At 56.4% G+C, this 24015-nt stretch overlaps 1 protein-coding gene across 1 annotated transcript in view; it reads right to left on the bottom strand.

The window, feature by feature from the left end:
- Positions 1-22642, bottom strand: part of LOC142448570 (maestro heat-like repeat family member 5) — a 29008-nt gene extending 6366 nt beyond the window's left edge. Inside the window, exons 1-16 of the mRNA XM_075550526.1 lie at positions 22540-22642; positions 19359-19507; positions 19126-19224; positions 18673-18786; positions 18429-18548; positions 17757-17995; positions 15293-15383; positions 12987-13163; positions 12816-12892; positions 12127-12259; positions 4710-4805; positions 3465-3611; positions 1706-1841; positions 1434-1531; positions 604-753; positions 367-521 (exon numbers count right to left, since the gene is read on the bottom strand). Of these exons, the coding sequence (XP_075406641.1) occupies positions 367-521; positions 604-753; positions 1434-1531; positions 1706-1841; positions 3465-3611; positions 4710-4805; positions 12127-12259; positions 12816-12892; positions 12987-13163; positions 15293-15383; positions 17757-17995; positions 18429-18548; positions 18673-18786; positions 19126-19224; positions 19359-19507; positions 22540-22642 (2084 nt within the window). The remainder of the gene's footprint in view (positions 1-366; positions 522-603; positions 754-1433; positions 1532-1705; positions 1842-3464; positions 3612-4709; positions 4806-12126; positions 12260-12815; positions 12893-12986; positions 13164-15292; positions 15384-17756; positions 17996-18428; positions 18549-18672; positions 18787-19125; positions 19225-19358; positions 19508-22539) is intronic.
- Between the last annotated feature and the right edge of the window lie 1373 nt (positions 22643-24015).

The following is a 24015-nucleotide window of genomic DNA, read 5'->3' as shown; positions in this document are numbered from 1 at the left end:
CGTCACACACAGGGATGTCCCGTGTGCCCGGCCTCTGCCCTCCCAGCACACCTCCCCAGGGGCTGCCAGGGAGCTGGAGGAAGTGAGTACCCCCAAGAGCTGCCAACAGAGGGGTTTGGGAGGCTCGGCCCTGCATGCCCCCCTGGAGCAGGTGGAGGGTCTGGGGCTCTGCAGTCGGAACAAGCCCACTCCCTCCCCCATCTGGGACTCGGCCTCTCTGGGGTGCTGCCTGGGTCTGGGCAGCTGGTGGGCAGTGACCTGGGGACTGCCCCTGGCCAGCCTCTGGCATGAGCAGCCCCGATGGGCCTGCTGGGGCCCTCCGGGCCCCCTCTCAAGTTCTCTGTGGGGAGTCCACGGGAGGCCCACCTCTCATTGGGTGGGCTCAGAGCAAGGACCACCTCGACCGTCTCCTGAGTGTGCTGGGTCCCCAGTGTTGTCACAGCCTTGACCATGGCCAGCTGCACATCTCGGAAGACAATGCCTGGCAGCTCCTGGAACAGGCTGTGCAGGATCTCAGGCACCTGGAGCAGGCAGCGCAGTGGGCCTGGGCACACCCTCGGGCCTGAGGCCCCTTGGCCACCGCCCGCCTGCCCCAGGCCCCACCTGCTCTTTCCTGATGCCGGGCCCCTCGAAGACGAGGTAGAGCAGCTCCGAGGCCAGGTCCGAGCACAGGTGGCTGCCACGGGCCAGGCCTTGCAGGAAGGTGAGCACCAGCTGCGTGTGCTGGGCCACCGTCAGGTTCTTGTCCAGAGCCTGCACACATGGCCATCACAGGGGCACTGTCAGGGGCCCCTCAGCCAGACAGCAGGGAGCTGGAGACCCAGCCAGAGCCCCAAAGCCCCAGGGCGGGCCCAGGGGCCCAGCAGCCTGAGTGTGGCTGCACACTGCTCCCTTCTCTGAGCACCTGTCCTTAGGAGGCCAGAGATCAGGTCCGTCCCCCCTCTCCAACACCCCCACACACATTGAACACCCCTCCCCTTCCCAGAAGGGATGCTCCCTAGCCTCTCCTGACTGGAGCCCTGCAAGGGCTCTGCTTTGGTAAGGGGGGTGTCCAGGGACCCAGGCTGGTACCCCACCCAGGTGTCAAACAGATGTCACCTCCTCCTGCCACACCCTGACCTTACAGGTCCCAGCCAGGGCCCCAGGCCAGTTAGGGGAGGAGCTTGGAGTCAGGGCCACCCTCTGGGCTCCTAGTCCTGGGGGCAAGGAGGGTGGCAGATGGGACACCCCAGGAGGGTCCCCTAGCCTACCTGTACCAAGGGCATTGTCACTGGCTGGGCTTCCTTGAGAGGACTCTGGAGGTTCACAGAGCCTGGTGGGGGGCTCTGAGCACAGTGCATGGGGTTCTCCCCCTGCTCTGCACAGCCAGTCCCCCGTGCTCCCGCTGGGGCCTCAGCCCAGCCCAGTTGCCCGTGGGGGCCCTGAGCACCCACCTGCACCAGGTTGTAGAGCAGCAGCTCCCAGTCCCTGTGGTCTTTGCTCTCCCAACTGCGCATCTTAGTCAGGTAAATGGACTCCTCTTTAGTGGGCTCTGGGTGAGAAGGGGGCTGTTGCCCGCAGGGACCACCGCCCCCACCACCCCACCTCCTGGCCAGCAGGAACCACCCCTCCCAGTCCACCAAAGACTTTGGGAACAAGAGGCCTACTGGCCCACCCGTCCCCACTGCAGGACATGGTGCCCCCTCCCACCCCCGCCCGAGCTCACTCCTTTGTTGCAGCAGTATCTGCAGCAGGAAGTAGACGCAGTGCCGGGAGTGGGACTGGATGAACTCATCCTGGTCCCTCCACAGCAGGGTCAGCAGGCCTATATAACGGCCCAGCCTGGAGGGCGTGGCACAGTCCTGAGGGCAGGAGGGCAGCCCTGAGCACCCGGGGCCTGGCCTCCACAGCCCTACTGCTGCTCCCGCCACCCCCGACTGCCTGCCCAGCTCTGAGACTGGCTCCACAGCTGACAAAGGGAGGCCCTTCCCTCTCTGTGGAATGGGTCAGGCGTGAAGGCAGGTGCCCAGTCCACCACCTGACCTCCAGGGCCCCTGGGGGATTGCTGGACTTGGTGGTCCAGCCTGGGCTGGCTCTGCTGGCTCCGCCCAGGGTGTGCGTGTGTGTGTGCGCGCACGCGCGCGCGCCCCGGGCCAGTCAGGATTGTGTCCAGTGTCTCCGGAGGGTGTCTCCTTTGAGCTAACCCTCTGTTCCACTGAGCACGATGTCTCTGTCCCTGTCCGGCCGTGGGTCTTACCTGGTCAAGGGCAGTCCCCTCACCCTGGCTCCCCAGGAGCAGCATGCTGCTTGCGTCCTTCCATTTCATCAGGGGCCCAGGGCTAAGGCAGCCTGACAGCTGGACAGGTGGATGACATCTCCCCTCCCCTGGATCAGGAATGAGTTCCTCACCCTTGGCAGTCTGGTGGTTATGCCTTGGGCTGAGATCCACATGGTCGGCAGTTTGAAACCACCGGCAGCTCTGAGGGACAGAGACAGGGCTTCCTACTCCTGCCTCGGGAACCCAAAGGAGGTCGCTGTGGGTCAGCGCTGCCTGGTTGGCAGTGCGTGTGATTTCTTTTTTCCCTACCTGTGTTACACACGCTCTCCCCTTGGCCGGGTCTCAAACCTGACCTCCCCTCCAGTGTCCTTTGATGGTCTGAGTTTTACATTTTTATCACCGTCCACCCTCACACAAACAAATAATAACACAAAGCTCCCTGTCCATGGAGCTGACTCTGGCTCATGGTGCGCCCACCAGGGTATCTAAGGCTGGAAATCTCGGGTGGGAGCAACACAGCCTTCTCTTTCCCCTGAGGAGCAGTTGGTGGGTTCGAATGGCCAACTTTGGAGTTATCGGAGGAAGGCTCACCCGACAGCCCCTCCAGGGCTCCGTAAACACTGACGCACGTCGTTGACATCGACCGTTCCGCGATGCTGACCCCTGACATGGGGTGACTGCTGGCCCCCCTGGCTGCGTTTGAAAAGCCCCTGGTTTCCGAATGGAGACTTTATGGTTCTGGCTCAGGCCATCTTGACTTGGTTTGGGGGTGCCATGGATCAGCCCTTCCTCCGTCAGCGCTCTTCCCCAGTGCTTCCCTCAGAAAGCGCTGTCCCTCTGCTGAAAACCAGCTGACCTTCCTCCCATGCTGTCCTCTCGCTCTGTCTCGGCCTCCACCTCGCTGTCCCGGCCGCTGCTGCTTTGCGGCCCTGGGGCCCGGGCACCTGCTCACTTTGGGGCCTCACACCTGTGGTTCCCTCCACCTGGGAACCGCCCACCCAACCTTCCTGCAGCAAGTCTTTGCTCAGAGGCAACCTTCTCCTCAGGACCCCCTCGGCCACCCTGTGTGGACGGCGCCCTCCGCCCAGGACTGGCCTCACCCCAGACTGTTCACTGCGAGAGCCAGTGACCGTGGCCAGAGGGATACCAGCTCAGAGAGTAGTCTTCCCCCAGTCACCCGCTGTCCCCGAGGGCTGCGGGCACCCACCGTGAAGTTCAGCTCCACGACGTACTGCAGCATCAGGAAGATGGACTGGACCACCCGCTTCCGCTCGTGGCTGTGCTCCGACTGCAGCCAGGATTCCGTGTGCTGCCGGGAGGGGCCGGGGCTGTCGCCACCAATGCCTGCCTGGCCCTGAGTGGTGGGGGAGGGGCTCGGGCAGGGTTGGACACTGGTGGGTGAGTGGGCCCCCAGGCTGAGGGACCCCGGGCTGAGCAAAACACACCAAGTGTGCCCCTGATTGCAGTGAAGGGGTGCCCTTCTGGCTATGAACCCCACCCCACAGGTTACACATCCCCAGAAAGCAACTTCCCCAGCTTTCGGAGCCTGCACCCCAGGCTGGTTCCACAGGTTCAGCCTGCCAGGGACAGGCAGTGGCCAGCACAGGCCCTGGCCCGGCCAGCCTTGGCTTTTCACTGGCACTATTGGGCCCCTGCATCCCTCAGCCCGGCTCCTCTCGGGAAGGGGCCCACCTGCAGGCAGGGCCTGGGTCCTCATGAGCCAAGAAAGCCACACACGGTGCCCCCAGGAGCCCTGGGGATGCCCCTCCAGGTGGTGCGGGGTGCACGGGAATGCCCAGCACAAGGATTCTGAGCCCCTCGTTTGCTGTGGAGGCTGCACCTAGCAGAGCAGAGCTGGGCACCCAGTATTTTCAGAGGTCAAGCCCAGACCCTGCCACCCAGGGGCCTGCTGGGGGACTTAAGCCTGAACCTTGTGACCAGCATCTGGGTGTTTACACTGCCAGGAGCCTCCACAGCACTCTGTACTGTTGGGGAGCTGGCCCACCTCCAGGGCCGGTCAGGAAGTGCCCTCCACACATGCCCCTGGCACCCACCTGGGTGTGCCTATAACTGAGAGGGTATGCTGAACTGGACCTTGTGGTCCCCGTACCCACCTGCTGAGGTACCTGCACCTGAGCAGGGCTCACACACTTTGAAGAGCTGTGTCCCCAAGCCCCCGAGAACCCTCGGGCCCTTCTAGAGGGGATGGTTTCTATTTCCTGCAAAGGCCCAGAGGGTGAGACCAACATGCGGCACTGTCCTCCGTGGGAGCCTGGCTCTCTGAAATACCCACCTGAGCCCCCTTTCAGAATAAGCGAAAGAGCCAGGACTTGGGAGTACGGGGTCCGTGGGGGAGGGAAAACCCCGATGGCCTTGACACCTCCTTTATGTGGCAAACCCCCCCCCGGGGACCCCTGACACCCAGGGTCCCTCGGTGTCAGCCCTGCCCCACCTGCAGGAGGAAGTAGATCTCATCCATGGTCTCATTCTCTGAGATGAACTGCTGGAGCAGCTGGTCCAGGGCCTGCATGGTCTTGTTGTACAGCATCTAGTGAGGACAGCGGCCATCAGGCACCAAGGCCAGCCCACACACTCACCTGCGCCCACTTCAGACACCCTCAGGGACATGGGCCTCACGGAGCGGCTGTGGAGGGGCCACCTGCCCTCCTGGGACTTCAACATCCTCATCTTCAATGGAAGGAAGAGCAAGTTAGCACCAGCAAACGGTTCCAGAATGCAGGAAAAGATCCAATGCAGCCAAACTCCTGTCATGAAGCACCTGCCACCCAGACAGCCAAACCAGGCCAAGACAGGGCCGGGCCAGAACATCACAGACCAAGACCTCTTGTGGGTGCAGACGGCATGCATGTCAACACAACTCTAGCTAACAGAACTCAACAAACCATTGTGTCACAAATTTCGATGATTATATCCATCGATGGATAGGACGCTTTTGATAAATAACATTCATTCTTGATTAAAAACACACACACTCTCTCTCTCTTAGTAAAATGGGAATGGAAGGGACATTCCAAAAGGTCGTACATGCACAGCCAACCACCAGCCTTTCTGCCAACGGAGAGCAATGGAAAGGGGGACAGATAGGGGAGTCCTTTATCACCACTCAAAGTCCCGGAGTCTCGCCCAGAGCTAGAAGACTTCAAAAATATAGATTTAAGGCATCCAAACTGTCCAAGAAGATGCACAACTCTCTCATGTGCAGGTGGTGTGTTCCTAGATGCCCAGAACCCAAAGGCTCAGCTTTTTGAAACTGCTGGAAAGCGTGGTAAAGAGACCAGGCAGTGGCCGGTAATGGGAAAGACGAGCTCCGGGGTCTGAAAGACTTGTCTTCAAACCAGCAGCCGTCTGAGTGTGGCACAACCAAGGCTACTGCAGCCGGTGTGAACAAGGACTGTAACTAATAAAATCCAAAGGCAGGGGTGGGAATGGTGTGAGAGCACTAGTTCTGAACTCTCGATGTGCAGCAGGCTGGGGAGGGCAGTGGGAGCCCAGGTCCCACTTACCTGGGTCCCCGCATGGGTTAAGGCTGTGATGAAGCCATCTGAGGCCTGGCTGCTGGACAGAGAGCACCTTCATGTGGACGGTGGGAGCTGCGGATCCTTTAAAATGCAGCGCCTTATCACTTGATCTCCCTGACTCACTTTCCATGGTACTCTATTCAGATTTCTGTTCTATTGAGGCATCCCTGATTTGCTTTGTCCTGGGTGTTGGTTTTTTGTTGTTGTTTGTGTTTTATCTTATCTGCTATGTGTGAAATCCAGGGTAGGTAACTGTTGAGACAGTACATGGATTAATAATTACCTAGAGGTGGGGCAGGGAAGGCTGGGGTGGGGGCAAGTGTGACACCAGCCTGTGCGGTCATGAGGTGTTGATGGAATCAGGTAACAGGCACACAAAACCAAGCCAAACATATTGTTGAGAAAGCTGGGCGGGGGAGTCGGGTAGAGCCCCCAAACCCCTCTGTAGACAATGGTACATCCCCTCACAGAAGGGTAACAAGGACGAGTCAGCCAGGGCACCTCAACACATGCACACACACACACCCACTGTCATGACCCTAGCCCTGCCTTTCACGCGGGCTAGACTGGAGCATGTACACTGTTACAGATTAGACGGAATCCAGGTCAGATAAACCCCTCAGGAACAGCAATGGCAGTAGTGGCTTCAGGAAGGGAGGGGGTGATGGGGGCGGGTGCAGGGGTGGGGGAGAAACCATGGGGGTAGGGAGAAATCAGTAGGTGTAAAATATTAAAATAATAATAATTTGTCATTTATCACAGGGTCATGAGGGGGCAGGGGAGGGAGGGGAAAAAGAGGAGCTGGTCCCAAGGGCTCAAGTAGAAGGCAAATATTTAGAAAATGGTGATGGCAGCACATGTACAAATGTGCTGATACAACGGATGCGTGGATCAGCATAAGCGCTGTCAGAGCCCCAATAAAATGATCTCTAAATTTTAAAAAAGTGTGAGAAGAAAACTGACTTTGGTGATGATCACACCCTTCTTAATACGGCTGAAACATTAAATTACGTGACATGGGAACGACATGGGGATAAACCCATGGTTTTTAAATCTGCAAGAGCCCCAGCAGGCCGTAGATCAGCATAAAGACCATTACAATAATGCCCAAAGGTAGAATACTCAGGGCTGGGACTACACGGAGAAGCAAAAGGCTTGCAGAACCGAAAGAGACGTGCATGAATGGAAAAGTGCCCCATGCTCGTGGTTAAGAAGACTTAAGATCATGAAAATGTCAACATTAGCAAAACCACTACAAAAACTCAATCAATCGTCATCCAAATCCCGGCAAAATTCTTCAAGGAAATTCTTCAAATTCTTCAGAGTAAAAATAACTCCCAACTTTACATGGGAAGGAAGGGAGTCCAGGATGAAGAAAACACGGCTGACAAAAGAAGCAGGGGGAGGGGGGCCCCTTCTTCCCTGATTTCAAAATGTGCTCTGCAGCTACGGTCATCACAAACATTGGTGCCAGGAGAGACATGTGGATCCACGGATCAGAACAGGGAACCCAGAAATATAACCAAACGCCAATGGCCTTCAAAGCCGGCTTATGTGGTTGTGAAAACCAATTGGTCCCAGCTTTCTTGCCCCCCCTCCCCTGTGAAAATGGTGTCATTGATTATCCCTGAGTTGGGGAGGAGGGAGAGGGAGCAGGGAGGCAGGAGGAGGGTAGAAAGGGTCATACGGGGGAGGGGGTCACTCACAGCTGCTCTGATAAGCTAGGCGAAGACCCTGTGTTTGCACGTGTGTTTGTGTTTGACAGCTGGAGAGAGAGAGAGAGAAAGAGAGAGAGAGAGAGAGATGCCAGGACCTGGAACACCCTCATGAGACCCCTTCCCATCAAGTCCAAACCCTGGTCCGAGGGGCAGACAGGGGAGGGAAAGTAGCATCCAGATGACAGGTCACTGCTTTTGTGGAAGGCGGGCTAGTTTGAAAAGAACCAACCACATGAGCAGAGAGACAGACTGGGTGCTCAGCTGTGACGGGGGGAGGGTGGGCGGGGCTGTCACCGGATGGAGGGGTCTGCCTCCAACCTCCGGGAGCAGAGCTGGGGAGGGGACCAAGCGTGCCCCCGCCCTTTGCTTCTCTGGGCCGGCCACCGCCCACTGTTCTCTCGGGAAACCCCTCCCCAGGCCCTCATCAACCCTACCTGAGAGGAAGCCCCCCACCCCCCTTTCACTCATGGGTCTGTGCGGGGAACTATGTACAGGTTCTCACCTCAGGAGGAAACGCATCTGCTGTTGCTACTTGCTAGGAAGTCCACTGGGGGCGGGGGGTGGGGGGTGGCTCAGACTCCATAGGGACTTTCAGCTCCGGGCCTGTCTTCCCAGGGCAACTTGGCTGGCCTCTAATCACCAACCTTCTGGCTGGTCGTCAAGTGCTAACTGTTTGTGCCACAGGGGGCTGTTTCCCCCCAGACTGAATGCCACTCAGATCCCATAGAACAAAGCTTCAAAAGCAGGGTCTGAGAAGATCCACGTGTCTAAAAGTAGCTTAGCTGCATGTCAGGAGAAAGTTCACGACTAATTACAGGGTAGCAAAAATATTGAGCACCCAGTAAAGTATAATTTACAATGCCTGACACCCAATTAAATGGATGTGTTTAAAATCAGCAGGCACGCCAAAAAGCAGGAAACTATGGCTTGTGGGGAAGAGAAGTATGGGTCAACCGAAAACGGGCCAGAACTGATACGGCAGGAGCGCTCCGAGGGGGTCAAAGAGGAAGACACAGCCTTGACCATCATCATTAGGACTGCATCCTATATGTTTAAGAAGCCAGAGGAAAGATCAAATGTTCTAAGTAGATGAATAAAAGATAACCAAAAGGAAAAGAGAGAGAGAGAAAACGTAAAACCCAGAGGGGTAAATTGCAGGGCACTAGAGAAAGGCGTCAGAAAGGATTAGTGGCAGTGACATCATCCCGTCAACTCACGAAGGGGTGGAGTCTAGCCTGTCAATCCGGTCACAGCTTGATGACCTCATTTATAGGTGCCACTGAGATAAGTAGCTCACTGGAGGCAGGCGCTCTCTCTATCTATCTATCTATCTATCTATCTATCTATCTATCTATCTATCTATCTCTCCTTTATCTTCCTGCTGACAAGACCCATGGAGCTATGCTAGAGCCCTGGAGCTGGAGGAGCCGCATGGGGACCCACGCCAGCACTGAGATCCACAAGACTTTCCACCCACTGGCCTGTGATCTTCCTGCACTTGGTGTCAATGCATGTGTTTCGTGAGTCTAAAGAGGACTTTATAGACTGGGATCGGACATATGGGCTAATATCAGACTTATGGACTTTATCTGGGCAATGTTCCATTGCTCTTGTCTAGAAAGCTCTGTCTTGTACACAGATGGGTCTCCCTGGATCTGTTTCTCCTGTCCACCCAGACACACAGGATTACTGGCAGATTAGACTGGCAGCAGAAAAGGCTGGTGACCTGGAAGATACAGCCAAAGAAACCATTGAAAACGTGCCCAGAAGAAAACATACAGGAGCACATCTAGAGATCCGTGAGACAAGGTCAAGTGGCTGGACGTGTGTGTGATCGGAGGCCCTGCAGAGGGTGGCGGGGAGAAGCAAACAGAACATGTGTGAGGAGGCCAGGGCCAGGGATGTTCAAGGCTGGATGAAAGTCACAAACCTACAATCAGCCTGGTCTCGTCCACCGTAAGAACAAGGAGCAAGCCACAGTGTCGGCATGCCATGGAGTCACTGCACTGTCCACGGGGCAGGACAGGGACTCCCCACAGGCCCCGGGGATGGAGGGGTGCATAGACGCGGCTACATGGCAACCACAGAATTGGACCTATTTCTCAAGAGCACCGATGGAACTGCCAAACACTGCATGAGATGGACGAAACTGGAAGTCAGTCAGTCCAAACACAGCAGGCCCTGCAGGGGCCCACCGCTGTCAACGAAAAGCAGTGTCCACACCAAAAGGAGACTACTTGGATGGGGACGGAGGGAGAAAAAGGACAGAGAAGGGATGGATGGATTTTTAGAAGACACAGAGAAATACCGATAGAGACACACACAGAGAGATACACAGATAGAGACACACACAGAGATATGCAGATAGAGACACACACACAGAGATATACAGATAGAGACACACACAGAGAGATACACAGATAGAGACACACACACAGAGATACAGATAGAGACACATGGAGAGATACACAGATACAGACGCACACAGAGAGATACACAGATACAGACGCACACACACAGATATACAGATAGAGACACACACACAGAGATACACAGATAGAGACACATGGAGAGATACACAGATACAGACGCACACAGAGAGACACACAGATAGAGACGCACACCCTCAGATATATGGGGAGACACACACATACACGTATAGAGACATGCACATGGGCAAACATAAGGGGGAAATAGTAACCCTGATAGATACAGAGATAGAGAGATGTTAAGAAAGGTTGACCTGGCCAAAAACCCAAGTGGATAAATAACTGGCTAAATAGAGAGCTCCATGCTGAGCCCAGTGATGGGCACCCGGGAGGGACTGTCTTGTGATGGGCTTTGCTTTGTGTGGGAGGAGGAGGGGACCAAGTGCGGCCCTTTCCCCTGTGAAGCTCGTGAGCCAGGACCAGACGTGTTGGCTTGGCTGTTTGCACTGCCAAGGAAGGTGGACTCACTCCCCAAATCAATCCTGGAGCAGCCGGTTCCCACCTCAACCCTCAGAAGGGCAGAAGAGCTGCCAGCAGGGCCCTGCCCTCTTGCCCCCAAACTTGTCAATTTTTCTTTCTGCCCCCCTCACTCCCCGCCCGGAATCAGCCAATGGGGCAGGTCCCACGGCTGGCCAGCCTCTGCCCCCTTCTCTTTTCTATGTGGGTAAAGTGTGTCCCACCCAATCCTGTGTGACCCGTGTCTTTTTTGGTGTCGCACTTGGAAGGACGGAGTGAGTCATCATTCCACCTCGGCTGGTGAAAGCCGGCCCACAGGTCCCTTGCTTCTTGTGATGACACTTCCCCCTGAGTTGAAACGAAAGGCATTCTCTCAGGAGGGGCGGGGAGGGCTGCATGGGGCGCTGGAGGGGAGTTGGGGGAGCAAACAGCAAAGGCTGGAGCTGAGAGGGAGCGTGAGAACTGATTGTGATGATGTCAACAAGTGTTTCGAAAAGCATTTAAACTATGGAAGTGTATGCGGTATGAATATTATATAAAATACTTTAAAAACATGGGTGAAGGTGGAAGAGTTTCTGCTTCGGGCCCATTGAGTTTAAGTTAGCAGTGGTGGGATGCTTTGGACAAGGGTCTCAGGAATGACTGTCTAACACCAGTAATGGTTGAGTATATGTCATCAATGGCACGGACAACTTGTGGCGCTGGAGTAGGTCTTGCTGCGCGTGTTTTTGCCAGAGTTAAAAACAGTAATAATAATAATAACCACACGAATGACAATTGAGTACAGGGACGGAGAAACTGTTCTAAAACGGATGGGGGTGATGACGGTACAACTCCTCCGGATCGAACTATCAAACTGTAGGACATTTGGATCAAGTGCCAATTAAAGTGGATTTTTTGTTTGTTTTTTTAAGGGGGGGTGAGAAACTAGAAGCCTCCAGGTCAAGTGCGATGGGATCAGAGCTTGGGCCTTAGAAGACCCTTCCCTCAGGCCGCCCGTCAGTGAGCCGGACAGAGACCTTCCCGGCTCTCCGTGAGGACTTACGCTGCGCTTTGCCCAGCGGAGTGGGAGTGGGCTTGGAGGCAAGCTGAAGCCAAACGGGAAGGCGTGGAGGTGAAGCAAGTCTCTGTGGACACTGGCCCCGCCTCCCTGGGATGGCCCCGCCTCCCTGGGATGGCCCCGCCTCCCTGGACACTGGCCCACAGCCCCGGATCCAGAGAAGACCCAGGCACACCCTCCAACTGGAGGGGCGACGCGCTGCTTGGACACACACGTACTTACGTAACGGGGAACAAGCAGCACGCTCGCTGCGGGCTACTGAGACTCCGGGGGTGTTCGTGGGTGCAACGGAGGCAGACCAGTGCCCAGCTGGGAACGCTGCACATTTTTACAGGTTCTTCACCCCTGGTTCCTCCCCCATCCGGATGTCACAAAAGCCCGAGCGAGGGAGCACCCCGGAAGCCAGAAGCCTTGTCGGGAGGGGGCCATCCAAGGACCTAGTGGTTTTCTAAGTCTAAGGTCCATGCAAGCCAGTGGTCCAGGGCGTCACCTAGGCCCTCAGCTCTTGTCTCAAAGGCACCCTCCTGCTGCCCTTGGTCACCGTCCTTGGCACCCAGCACCCGCCCCTGGGGTGACCGGGAGGATGCCCCAGGAATGGGAGAGTCACCATGACATCTGGGACTGGCTTCGGCAAGGCTACGCTAATCTTCATCTCCATGGGCGGAAGTGGGTACAAGCTCTGTAGGCAGGTCTGCAGGATCCTGGACTTGACCATGGGCTTGAGGTGCGGCCGCAAGGTGCTGGAAGAAGCACAAAGGAGCTGCTGCGTCTCTCTGTGGCCCGGGCAGGCCTGGGGGAGAGGTCTGGCCGACGAGGTGTGAAGGCCTGCATGTTGGGCTGGGAGGGGCACTGATTCGGTCTGGGAGGAGTGTGCGGGGGAGAGGGTCCAATCAGGACCACCCTGACTCATTGCCCACTTCTCTTTGGCCTATTGGCTCTTTTCTGTGCCACCGCACAGGTACTACCCCGGTGTCGTGGCTGTGAACTGCGTCGGCGCTCAGTCTACACCCGGGTCAGAACTCAAGGGTGGCAAAAGCCAAGACTTGTACAATCAGGGTCAACGGCCAGCCATGACCGGGCTCCGGTGTGACCGGGGGCAGGGCCCAGGGTGCGAGCAGGGTCAGGGCTCAGGCTGTGCCAGTGTTGGCAATCTGTTTAGGCTGCAGCAAGCTACATGGACCATCATCTCTAGGATGTGGGGCTAGCTGCTTCCCTACTTCACCCCTCGCTCCCGTCTCCCCACCCCACCCCACCCCACCCCCATGCTCTGAGAACCAGGTCCCGAGGAGGAGCTACCTCAACTCCAAGATGACCAGGATGATCTTTTGTCGCAGGAGGGTGGCCAGGATGTTGCGCTCCTTCTGAAGAATGCTCTAGGGCCAGAGGAGTTAGCTCAGATGGTGGTGTGTGTCCAGCCCGGTCCTTGGGCATCCTTGCCCACCCTGCTAGTCCCGGGATGCCACGCACCAGCAGGCACTGGACCAGCTCAGGAATCTGAGTGAACCTGTAGTCCTGGGTGCTGGACTCAAACTTGAGGACCTTCGCCAGCATGCTGGTCGCCGAAAGGAAGCTCACTTTTAGGACACTGTCCTGTCCGTGCGCAGGCAGGGTGCAAAAGTCGATGGAGAGTCCCATGGTCACCCACTATATGGGACCAAGTACCCCCTGACCAGGGTACAAGTATCACCGCCCCCCACCCCACCCCCCAGCACACACAACAGCATATCCACATCCTACACACACAGAGCACACAAAACATGCACACACAGCGTATGTGTACATACCACACATAAGTAACCCCACATACATGCAGCACACACACCATCTAGACAGCACGCACACCTGTGCATCACATATATGCCATACACGCCACCACCACTGCCCCATCTCACTGTCCTCCACTTTGGCTGGTTCGTAGGCCAGTGGGGAAGTCCACATTCATCCTCCTTACGCACGTGAACGGGGTGCTGCTTGAGTCTACTGGCATCCTCGTGAGACCTGGGGTGCCTGCCGGGGTCTAGCTGGGGTCAGGGCTCAGAGCTCACCACGTGACTAGTGCGCGCCCAGGGTCAAGGCTCCGTCTCTCATCAGGCTTAGAGATCACACCCTGTCAACAAAGCCGTGACCGTCTGGACTGTTTGCCCACATCTTAATGGGGCCAGTTGTCTTTTTATTACTGACTTGCAAGAGGTCGGTGTGGTTAGGTGCCATCACCCGTGTCCTACAGAAAGACACACTGCCTGGTCCTGCACCAGCCTCACCACTGTTCCCATGCTTGAGCTCATTGAGCTCGTAGCCGCTGTGTCAGTCCATCTGGTCGAGCGTCTTCCAAGCATGATGTCCTTTCCAGGGACTGCTGTCTCCTGATCACACGTCCAGAGTCCCGGAGACAGTCCCTCAGTTCCCCTGCCTTTGAGGAGCGTGCTGGCTGCAAGACGGAGCTGTGCGTCCTTCATAGTCTCCCCCCATTCAAACGCATCGATTCTTCTTCGGCCTCCTTTATTCAATGTCCAGCTTTCACATGGAGACGAGGCCATTGGAAACACCGTGGCTCGGGTCAGGCGCATCTTCGTCCTCAGAGTAGCGGCCTTTTCAATCCTCCACAAAGGCCTCGTACAGCTGAGTGCCCAGTGTCATGTGTCCTTTGATCTCTTGACTGCTGCTTCCATGACCTCGGAGGTCCAGGGACAGTCTCAGACCGGTCCCTCATCACCTAGCTTCCATGTATTTCCTGCCTACTCTGTTGGTTTCATTTCATGTTTGCAATAATGCTCTTAAGCGTACACTTTCTATATCAATAACGTTTGCCTATTGATTGCTGCTGCCGCAGTTGCTGGCTCTTCCCATGCCCCTAAGCGGCCCTTTGTGAAACCCCAGGTCGCCAGCGCTCATCTCTGTCTTCTTTGACCTCCGTCTTTTCTCCTGAGACGTCGATCATGGCAACTCTTACATTTCACCCTGTGATGCGTTTTCAGCTAACTCTTTTGTACGGTGTGAGGTAAGGATCCAAATCCATTCTTCTGCGTGTGGCCCCTCCGCTTGTCCATTTATTGAAAAGATTGCACCCTCCCCCCCCATGGAATGACCTTGGCTCCCCTTTAGAAACTCGACTGACCGTGGACATGAGGCTTTCTTTCAGGGCTATCGATGGATTCTAGTACAAGTGACCACTCTGCCTCAGGTACAATAGCTTTGTAGTAATTTTTTGAAATTCAGAACTCCAAATCCCCCTACTTTGTGCACGTTCGGTATTCTTTGGCTAGTCAATGTTCCGTTCTTTCCCGATGAATTTTAGTCAGCTTCTCAATGTGTGCGAGGAAGCCGGGCTGGAAATCGGGCGGGGATCGCATTCAACGTGTCGATCGTTTAAGGAGAATCACCACGTTGGTGATGCTACCTTCTGACCATGAATACAAAATGCCCTATTTGTTTTCATTTCTCTCAACAAGTTCTGTAGCTTCTAGTGAAAATCAACTGTCGCTTAGTTTGTTAAATGTACTCATATGCCCTTTATTCTTTTTCTGTTGTCATGGACTTGCTTTCTGAACTTCGCTTTTTAATTGCTCATTGTAATATGTTATGGAGAGGGATACCGTCGGTTTTGCATATTAATCTCTTCTCCTGCAGGATTGCTGGACACATTTATTTGTTCAGAAGGGACCAGTCCCTGGGTAGACACCATGCTTGGTGACATACACGGGGAGCCAAGCAGAGGCGGACTCTCAGGGAGCCAGGTTAGCACAGCAATGACTGTGAGGACGGAGCAGGCCCACGTAGCCCTCCACGCTCTTGTGCACCAGGCCGCCATGAATCTGAACCAGCTCCAAAGCACCTCGCAGCAGCAGCTGTGATGTCTCGGTGGCTCTTTGGGACGCCCCGCAGAGGAGATCAGATGATGTGCGGAGGGAGGAACTTCCGTTGCTTCCCTTCCCATCTGGATATTTCCCCCTTGTCTTATTGCCCTGACCAGAGTGTCCAGTGCAATGTTGGGCCGAAGGGGTGCCTTGCTCTTGATTTCAGCAGGAAAAAGCATACCCAGCCTTTCCACCATCCATTGGATATTCGCTGCGGGTGGGCGGCCCCTTTCTCGGGTCGAGAATGATGCTTGCATGTTTTTGAAGCTGAATTTCTTGTTCTTGCTGGCTTGTGATTCTGGAGGCAGGTGCGCTTCAGGGTAGAACTGCCCCCACAGGCTGCCCTCGGCCAGCCGTGCTCTTTACAGAGGTGCATCGCCGAGCCTCTCTTCCTGCCACAGCGCAGGGGCTGGGTTTCGCCTGCCAACTGTGGTGTTGCTCGGCACCTTGTGCTGCTTCTACCACGAAGGAAAGCTGCCTTCTTTGCTCTCGAGAGTGCGTCCTGCACCAGTTGACGGTTTGGGGTTGTGCTTTTTGCTTCGGGTTTCTCGAGGTGTGTTGTTGCTCTCTGGGTGTTCAGCCAACCTTGCACTTGTGGGGTGAATTCCATCCCTTCCTGGTGTTTAAGGCCTTCAACAGGTCCTGCATGTAGCCTTCTGCATTTCACTTGTTGCGCACTCTTGCGCCCGTCACCGTGAGAGACGTCGGTCTGTCCTCTTCTTCCGTGTGAGGTCCCCAGCATGTTCGGGTCTGAGGCCCAAGAGTCGGCTTCACAGAATGCCTTGGGAAGGCTCCATTTCTCGGAGCAGCTTGAGAAGCACTGGGGGCAGGATTCAGCCGTGGAGCCAGCTGCCCCGGGGCTTTGCTGCGTGCGTGGCTTATTCCGACGCGTTAGGAGTTCTGCCCCTACTGCTCACGCCATGACCGTCTATCACCCGGCATTTCCTGCTCACAGGAGGGGAGACGCGGGAGGACTCTGTGGTCATTATAAAGATGGACATGGCTTCAACAGCTGTGGAGGGTCCCCTCGCTCGCTCGCTCACTCGGGTCTCCTGGAAGTGACCTCTGGGAACCTGGCTCATACTGCCCCGCCGCTCCACTCCATGCTGCCAGCTGAGGAACCATGACCAGCTGGGCCTCTGGGCAGATGTCCAGGTGGCATCAAGTCAATGGGTGCTTTCTCTGGGTCCCCACTTGTAGATAACCTGGAGCCTTGCAGCTCACTACTGCTGTAGGGTGGGGAAGGATTTGGAAGACGTGTGGGTGTGTTCAATGCCATCCTTATCATGGTGGAGCCGGCAGGGGTGCAGCCAGGCTCCCAACAGTCGTGCAGGGAGCCCCAACCTCAGAGTGACATCCCTGCGGTCACCAAGTGCTGGGCTTGCAGGAGTGGGCTGCTCCCTGAGGGACACTCTGGCCCCGCCCAGGGGGAAGGGGATGCAGCAAAGCTGTGGGCTCGCCGTCGCACGGCCCAGCTTGGTCCAGCTAGGTCTCTTCCAAGTCCCCACAGGGAGAATCATCCAGGTCAGGATGTGTTACGGGCCCACACATCCGCAAATCTTAGCTATTACTATTTCTATGAACAGACTTTCTAAATTAAAAGTCAATCAGGCAAAGGAATGGTCTGAAAACGGGAGGTTGGGGACCCACCATTCATTTCACATCGTGCCAATTTTCACATAACGGCCTGGTCTTTAGAAGTTAGCCTTTGAACGAAATGTGTTGGTAAATGAAGCTTTCCATCTCTTCTTGCGGATTCTTCAGGCTGTTTTTGTGTTTGTGTTTGGGTACTTCTGTGTGTGTGTGTGTGTGTGTGTGTGTGTGTGTGCACGCATGTGCGCGCCCGTGTCTCTCTAGGAAGGGAATCGGGGTTTGACAGATGCAACCACACACGTCTGAAGGGAAGAGTCTGCAGGCCTCACCTGAGAACGACAGGTGAGAAATGTGAAGTGCCCAGCACAGAGCGGGAGTCACATCAGGTCTCTACCCATGTCCACAGAGGGAAGGGAGCACACAGGGACGCACACACTCACACTACCCACATCCCACCTCTCCACCCTCACATACTACCCATGCATGACACCTCGCACACACACCCCACTTACACATACCACCCCCACATCCCACCCCCACACCATTCATACATACGACCTCCTCAACACACCACCCTCACCCACCACTGATCCATATCACACCCCCCACCCACGTATGGACCCATCACAGACCACGCACACACAGCACCCGCACACCCCCAGACAGCACATGTATACCTTTGGGCCACGTAGACTACACCACACACACAAGTATCCCACGATCAGTGTGTCACGTCCACCATGCCTCACACACTCACACACATGTATTACACGCCCACAGTGCCACGTACACGAAATCGCAGGCGTGCCCCACAGACAGACAGCGCATCAGGTCATGGCACATGCACGCATGCCCAGGCACCCCGGAGAGGTGGCCACGCACGTAGCTGCTGCTGGAGAAGTAGTAGACCATGCGGGACATGATGTTGTCCACCCAGGGCAGGATCTTGGCCTTGGCCCGCATGGCCATGTGCCCAAAGCAGAGCAGCATGGTGCTGCTGGACCACTTCCAGTGCAGGCTGGCCTCTGGCTGTTGTGGGGTTGGAGGCTGGGGCCTCAAAGTGGCCGCTGGCCCCTAGAAGTGACCCGTAGCCCCCACCCCGGCCCCAGGAATATGAACCCTCAGACCACTTAGAGCCTTCTGTACAGGACAGTGGACAGTGTCCCCCAGCCCACACACTCCCACAGCCCCACACCCACCTCCCTGCCCCTCACGTCCACACCCCTGCCCTCAGAGCTGGCCCTCCACCTCACCCCCACACCCCACACCCTGTTGCGCCTCCTGGGAGACTCAGTGGCCAACACCTCCTCCAGACTCCCAGGCTCAGTGGGGATCCCCCAGGGTCAGGACCCTTGTCCCCACCCCTTAACCTGACTGCAAGCCTCTTCGACTCACATGCTCTCCCCACCCTGCCCCTGAGGCCACGCACCCCCACCCAGTGCAAGGGGGTACGGGCCTCTACCTGGCTGTTCTCGTCCGGGAAGCTGGGCTTCAGGCACCTCCTCTGGCCCAGGTGTTCCAGCATGATCCACACCTCCTCCAAGTGCGAGGTGGACGCTATGCCCACGGCCAGTGCCATGCCCTGCAGGGAGGGTCTGATAAGGCTCAGCCTAGCTACCCCTCCCCGTCCCCCAGCAGCCTCTGGGTGTCCAGCCCCAGACCTGTGGCCTCAGGAGCTCAGAGGCTGTGGGCATGCAGGTACACACCTCCCGCTGCCCAGAACCCTGGTGGGACAGCTCCAGGAGGCAGGGCAGGTGCTCGGCCATCAAGGACCCTGGAGATTCCTGCAGAAGCAGCCCGAACAGGTGGAAGGAGATGGTCTGGCCGAGGGAGGGAGGGGCCTGGTGAGTAGCTTCCTCTCTGAGGCCATGACCTGGGAGGGAAGCTGAGGAGGGACACACGGCCTAGGGAGCCCCCAGGCTCACTCTCCCAGTGTCATCCACATCTCAGGGCTGGGAGGCTGCCCCTCCCAGGTGTCCACAGGGGTCTGGGCAGGACAATGCCAGCTCCCATGGCCACCCAGGCCAACTGGTCCCACGAGCCTGGAGCGGAGCTGGGCATGACAGCCACAAGGGGAGCACAAGCCCTGAGAGGTAGCATGCTCTGCCCACCGGCCCCTTCCTGGACACTCAGAGCCACGCTACTGGCCAGGCACTGACCTCCTGAAGTGAGTGCCCAGGGGCCGTGTCTGAGGCCATCAGGAGATCCTGGATGAAGGCATCTATGGCTTCTGAGCCCAGCTTCCTCCTCCCGACACACTGCGGCAGAGCATGTTCTCAGGGACAGGGCCACAGCAGTGGGGCTCGGGGCCCGGGAAGGGGGAGGGACTAGGGGCTCGGGTCCGTGGGGACTGGGGGCCACAGGGGACAGGAGGGGTCAGGGCCCAGCCTACGGCACTGTCATCCTGGAGAGAAAAGCAGATGGTCTTCAGCATCAGTCTCCTCTCGTCTACCGTCATCTGTCGGATCTTGCTGGCCAGCTCATCCTCCCAGGGAGGGTGCTCCGCAGGGGGCTTGCCCAAGTCCATCCTGCTGGCATGATCTGTGGAGGAGAGAGGCTGAGAGGCAGTGCCAGCGGTCCTAATACCAGAGACAGGGTCCCGGCTCTGGAGGTGACAGGGATGCTCTGGAGCCCTGTCTGTTAGCCCTGGCAGCACTTCCAGAGGCTGCCCCATTCAGCTTCTCCGTGATACACCCCACCCCACCCCCAGAAACCCTGAGAGCAGCCCGATCAATGGGAAAAGGGGTCAGGGTCAGAGCATGCCCTCTCTGCACAGCTGACAGCATGTTAATCACAGGCCAGCATGCCCGCTCTTCATAGAACCCGGCTTCTCTGATGGTCTGTCTGCTCGGCAGATCGAGGAAGCCAGACGAGAGGACCCAACTGCGAGGCGCACCTGTCCTGACTGTAAACCGTGCAGTGTCCCCTGGTTCTGCTGCACACCTGCCTCTTTATCAGTGAGCAGGTTCCGCGTGAGCACAATGAAATGTTCTGGGGCCCCCGTTCTTCTCAAGGCTAACCATAGTTTGCTATGACCCACCTAGTCGCCTGCCTTGGCACAGGCAAACAGCTTCCCGGGAGCCTCTGCTTTCAGCTAAGCTCCATCTGACATCAGCAAAGAAGACGCTTGTCCCACGCCGCATGCTGAATCCTCAGGTCTGGACCTCAGGCAGCTCCCGGTCAATGCAGTGCTGCGGCTGTTGTTGGGGGACCGTCAGCAACGTTTGGCTTGCGTGGGATCGCAATGACCGAGTGCTGTAATTCTATTGGTCTCTTTTCTTTGGAATTGATAAAAGTATACATCTCTTCCAGTCAATTGGCCACGTAGCTGTCTTCCAAGTTTCCTGGCATAGATGAGCGCTGCCCAGGCTTTCTCGGCTTGTTGAAACATTTCCATTGGTGTTTGTGTCAGGCTGGGTGGACTAGAGAAACAAATCCAGGGAGACTTGGATGTGTGTAACAAAGAGCTTTATACACAAGAGCAATGTGAATATTGAGAAAACATCCAGCCCAGTCCAGGTCAAGTCCTTAAGTCCAATATTAGCCCCTATGTCTGATACCAATGGATAAAGTCCTCTTCAGACTCACCCAACACATGCAATGATGCCGAATGCAGGAAGATCACAGGCCAGTGGGTGCAAAGTTTTGTGGATCCAGTGGTGGTAGAGGTATCTCAGTGGTGTCAGGGGTCACCACTTGGTTCCTCCAGCTCCGAGGCTCTGACTGCCATCAGCCTGTCTCCAGGTGGCTTGTCAACAAGAATGTCTCTCTGGGAGTGAGCATGTGTCCCACCTCAAGCGAGCTATTTATCTCTGTGGTACCTCCAAATGAGATCACAAGCTATGACCTGACTGACAGGCTAAACCGCACCCCTTCATGCTTAATCCTTTCAAATTGACACCAGATGGTAACTACCACAGTACTCCATTGGTTCTTGGAGCCTTGCTTTTGGCTAATGCTTTCAGTGCAGCTTGGCCTTCTTCCTCAACACCGTTGGTTCTTGCTCATACGCTACGTCCTGAAGTGGTGGGATATTGACTGGTTCTTGTTGGTACAGTGGCTCTACTCTTTTAATGCGTCTTGCCTCATTCAGTATTTTGCCCACAGAATCTTTAAATGTTGCAACTCGGCACTTGAGTTTTTTCTCGAGTTCCTTGAGTCTGAGACATGCTGATACTGTTCCTCCTTCTTGGTTTTCTAACTCGGCATTCCCACATTTTATTTTCATGTTTTATTGTGCCTTCTAGAGCTGCCCTTGGAGACATGCTGTCCAGCTCTTTCACATCCTTCATCTTCGCTGCTCTGTGATTAAGAGCAGGTTCCAGCGTCTCTTCTGAGCCAATCCACTTAGATCTGCTCTTCCCTCCCGATCTTTCTAGTGACCTTGTTGTCTTCGTCATGCATGGTGTTCTCGATGTGCTCCCACAGCTCACCAAGTCTGCGGTCATTACTGTTCCACACGTCCAATCTGTTCTTGAGAGGTTTAGAAAGTGGGTGGGATCGCAATTGATGGTCCCTTCCACCGTCGGCTCCTGGCCTGCTTTTAGCTGCTGACATTGAGCTTGTCCACTGTCTCTCCCACACAGGTTGTCAGTGTGGTTCCTGTGTACTCTGTCTGGAGAGGTCCATGTCATGGTTGCCTTTTGAGTGGTTAAAAAAAAGACATGTGTCGCCAACAAGTCGCTGGTCTCCCAAAATTCCACTTCATCTCCATTTCTATCACCACATTCTCCACATTTCCCAACTTCTGTTCCTTCCTCTTTGCCCCCAACTTTTGCATTCCAATTGCCAATAACTGTCGCTGCATCTTGATTGCACACTGGATCCACTTCTGACTGAAGATGTTGGTAGAATTCTTCAAGTTCGGCATCACTCGTCATTGGTTGGTGCCTAAGCTGCATGTATCGCAACTCAGTGTAAAGGAATGCAGAATGCTTGCAGCAGTGCATTGGCAGGGAAGTGCCGGAAATTCAAGCTGGAGTAAGAAGAGGTCATGGAACCAGGGTTCTCTCTCTCTCTCTTTCTCACTTAGAGCTTTGGGGGCACCTACTACCCCCAGGTACAAAATGTGTGTTAACATGCCCTCAGGGAAGGGAGGGCTGTCTCCCCCCAGTGTTCTCCCCAAACCTAGAACAAAGCTCTGTTCCCATCCACCCTCCCTCGGATGAAAAGGGTAGCCCCGCCCTTCAACAGAAAGGATTGATGTGCAAGGCCAGGACCCCATGTCTGACCCGCGGGGTGCCTGCTTGCCCTCTCTGGGCGATGGTCTCTCATTGGGTGAAGGAAGTCAGAGACAGGGGTGTGGAAAGGGCACAATGTCAAACTCACCTGCTAGTCTCTGCTGTCAGAAAAGTGGGTCATCCCGCCCACCCCTCGGAACACTAGGCACCTTGTCCACCTAGTGGCCTTCAAAGGGCCCGTGGAGCTGGTGTCCAGAAACAGGCCCTCCTGCTGCACCTCATCCCATGAATACTCGGCATTGATGCTGTCAACAGGAGTGGGGGTGGTCCTGCGCCTTGTGATGGGACCCCCATCCCCACCTGCCTGGGCCCCAAGTGGAGCCCCCTGCTCACCCAGCATTTCCCGCTCCAGCTGCAGCTCCAGCTCCTCCTCAGGGGAGGACAAGCAGTGGGGCAGTGGGCAGTTGTCCAGGGGCCCAGGCCTCTGCAGGGCCATGAGTACCAACAGGAAGGTCAGCTCCCAAGGCAGGGAGGGTGTCTCCACCAATAGAACCTGCCAGAAGCAAATCTCAGACTCACCACCATCACCCGTCCCCACCAGGACCCCCACACCACCATCACCCTGTCCCCATCTGGGCCCCCATACAACTCTCTGAGAACAAGTCATCCTTTAAAACTTCCAACTTGTGTGCCATGAACGTGGCTACGGGGGGGGACTACCCCCTGCCATCAGGTCCATGTCAGCAGAACAGACAACCTCATCTTTCTCCCGTGGAGCGGCTGGTGGGTTCAAACTGCTGACCTTGTGGTGAGCAGCCCAGCGTGTAAACGCTATGCTCCCAGAGCTGCTGATCGTTATGGGGGAAAGGTGTTTAATTAAAACAAAAAATGATGTATAGGTTTGGGCGCTTTTTGTTTTTGTTTTTTAAGGAGAAGAAGACCCATCAGCAAAGTTTGCCTGAGCTCTGAAGAGCCTGGGTCCTGAGAGGCTGCTGTCGGCTGGGACTCTGGCTTGCCCGGCACCGGGTCTTTGAGGAAAGTGCCAGAGGCCGTGGCTGGTGAAGGGTCTGATGGGAATGTAAGTCAGGCCCACAATTGCCTGTGGGACGGCTCTCCCACTGAGAACACAGGCCGGTGGGACCACACGCTCAGTGTCCCCACAGGAGAACCAAGCAGGCCCATGACAAGGCCAACAGATACTGGGGATCCGGGACCCCTGGGTGAGGCTCTCTCTCAGCCGCTTGTCCCTGGAGGACCCTCCTACTGCTGAGGGGCAGCTGGACCGAGGGTCTCCCATGGGGCTCGGGGCTGGTGCTCCAGACTTAGACCTGGCCTCCTTCCTCAGGACGGCTCTGCCACGCAAGTGGGGCCCTGGGGTGCGGCGGGTAGATACCTCGGGAGAGACGCCCCAAGTGACCAGTCACTGTGTCCGGGGCTCAAGGGGAGTTTCTCTGGTGAAGGAGAAACCAGACCCAGGTCTGAGGCTGGGAGGCTCTCATCTCCCATCAGCCACTGGGGTGGGGGTGGGGCAGTCTCACGGAGAACTCTGCCCTCTAACGGACGCTGAGGGTCAGTTGGAGGGGCCTTCCCCAGCCAGGCTGCCTCTGTGGGGCAGTGACGGACCGCCCTCCCAGTGCCCCCACAGCAGGCCAGGTCGCCTGTGGCCTGACTGCCCACCCAGACAGGCTCCCTCCCCAGGCTTGAAGGGAACTCCCTGCAGAGACCCCAGAACAGGGCCCCAAGGGGCCCCTACTCCCAGCCACCCTGAAAGGGCCGTCCACTCACTCCCCAGATGGGGGTGCCACGGGGCCCTGAAGTTTCTCCCTGACCTTGGACCGTGGGGTTGGGTCTCTTGGGGGGCGGGTTGAA

Source organism: Tenrec ecaudatus, chromosome 5 (genome assembly GCF_050624435.1).
Source record: "Tenrec ecaudatus isolate mTenEca1 chromosome 5, mTenEca1.hap1, whole genome shotgun sequence".
In the NCBI taxonomy this organism is placed as follows: Eukaryota; Metazoa; Chordata; class Mammalia; order Afrosoricida; family Tenrecidae; genus Tenrec; species Tenrec ecaudatus.
The sequence above is the reverse complement of the archived record's forward strand: the minus strand, read 5'-3'. Positions and strand labels throughout refer to the sequence as shown.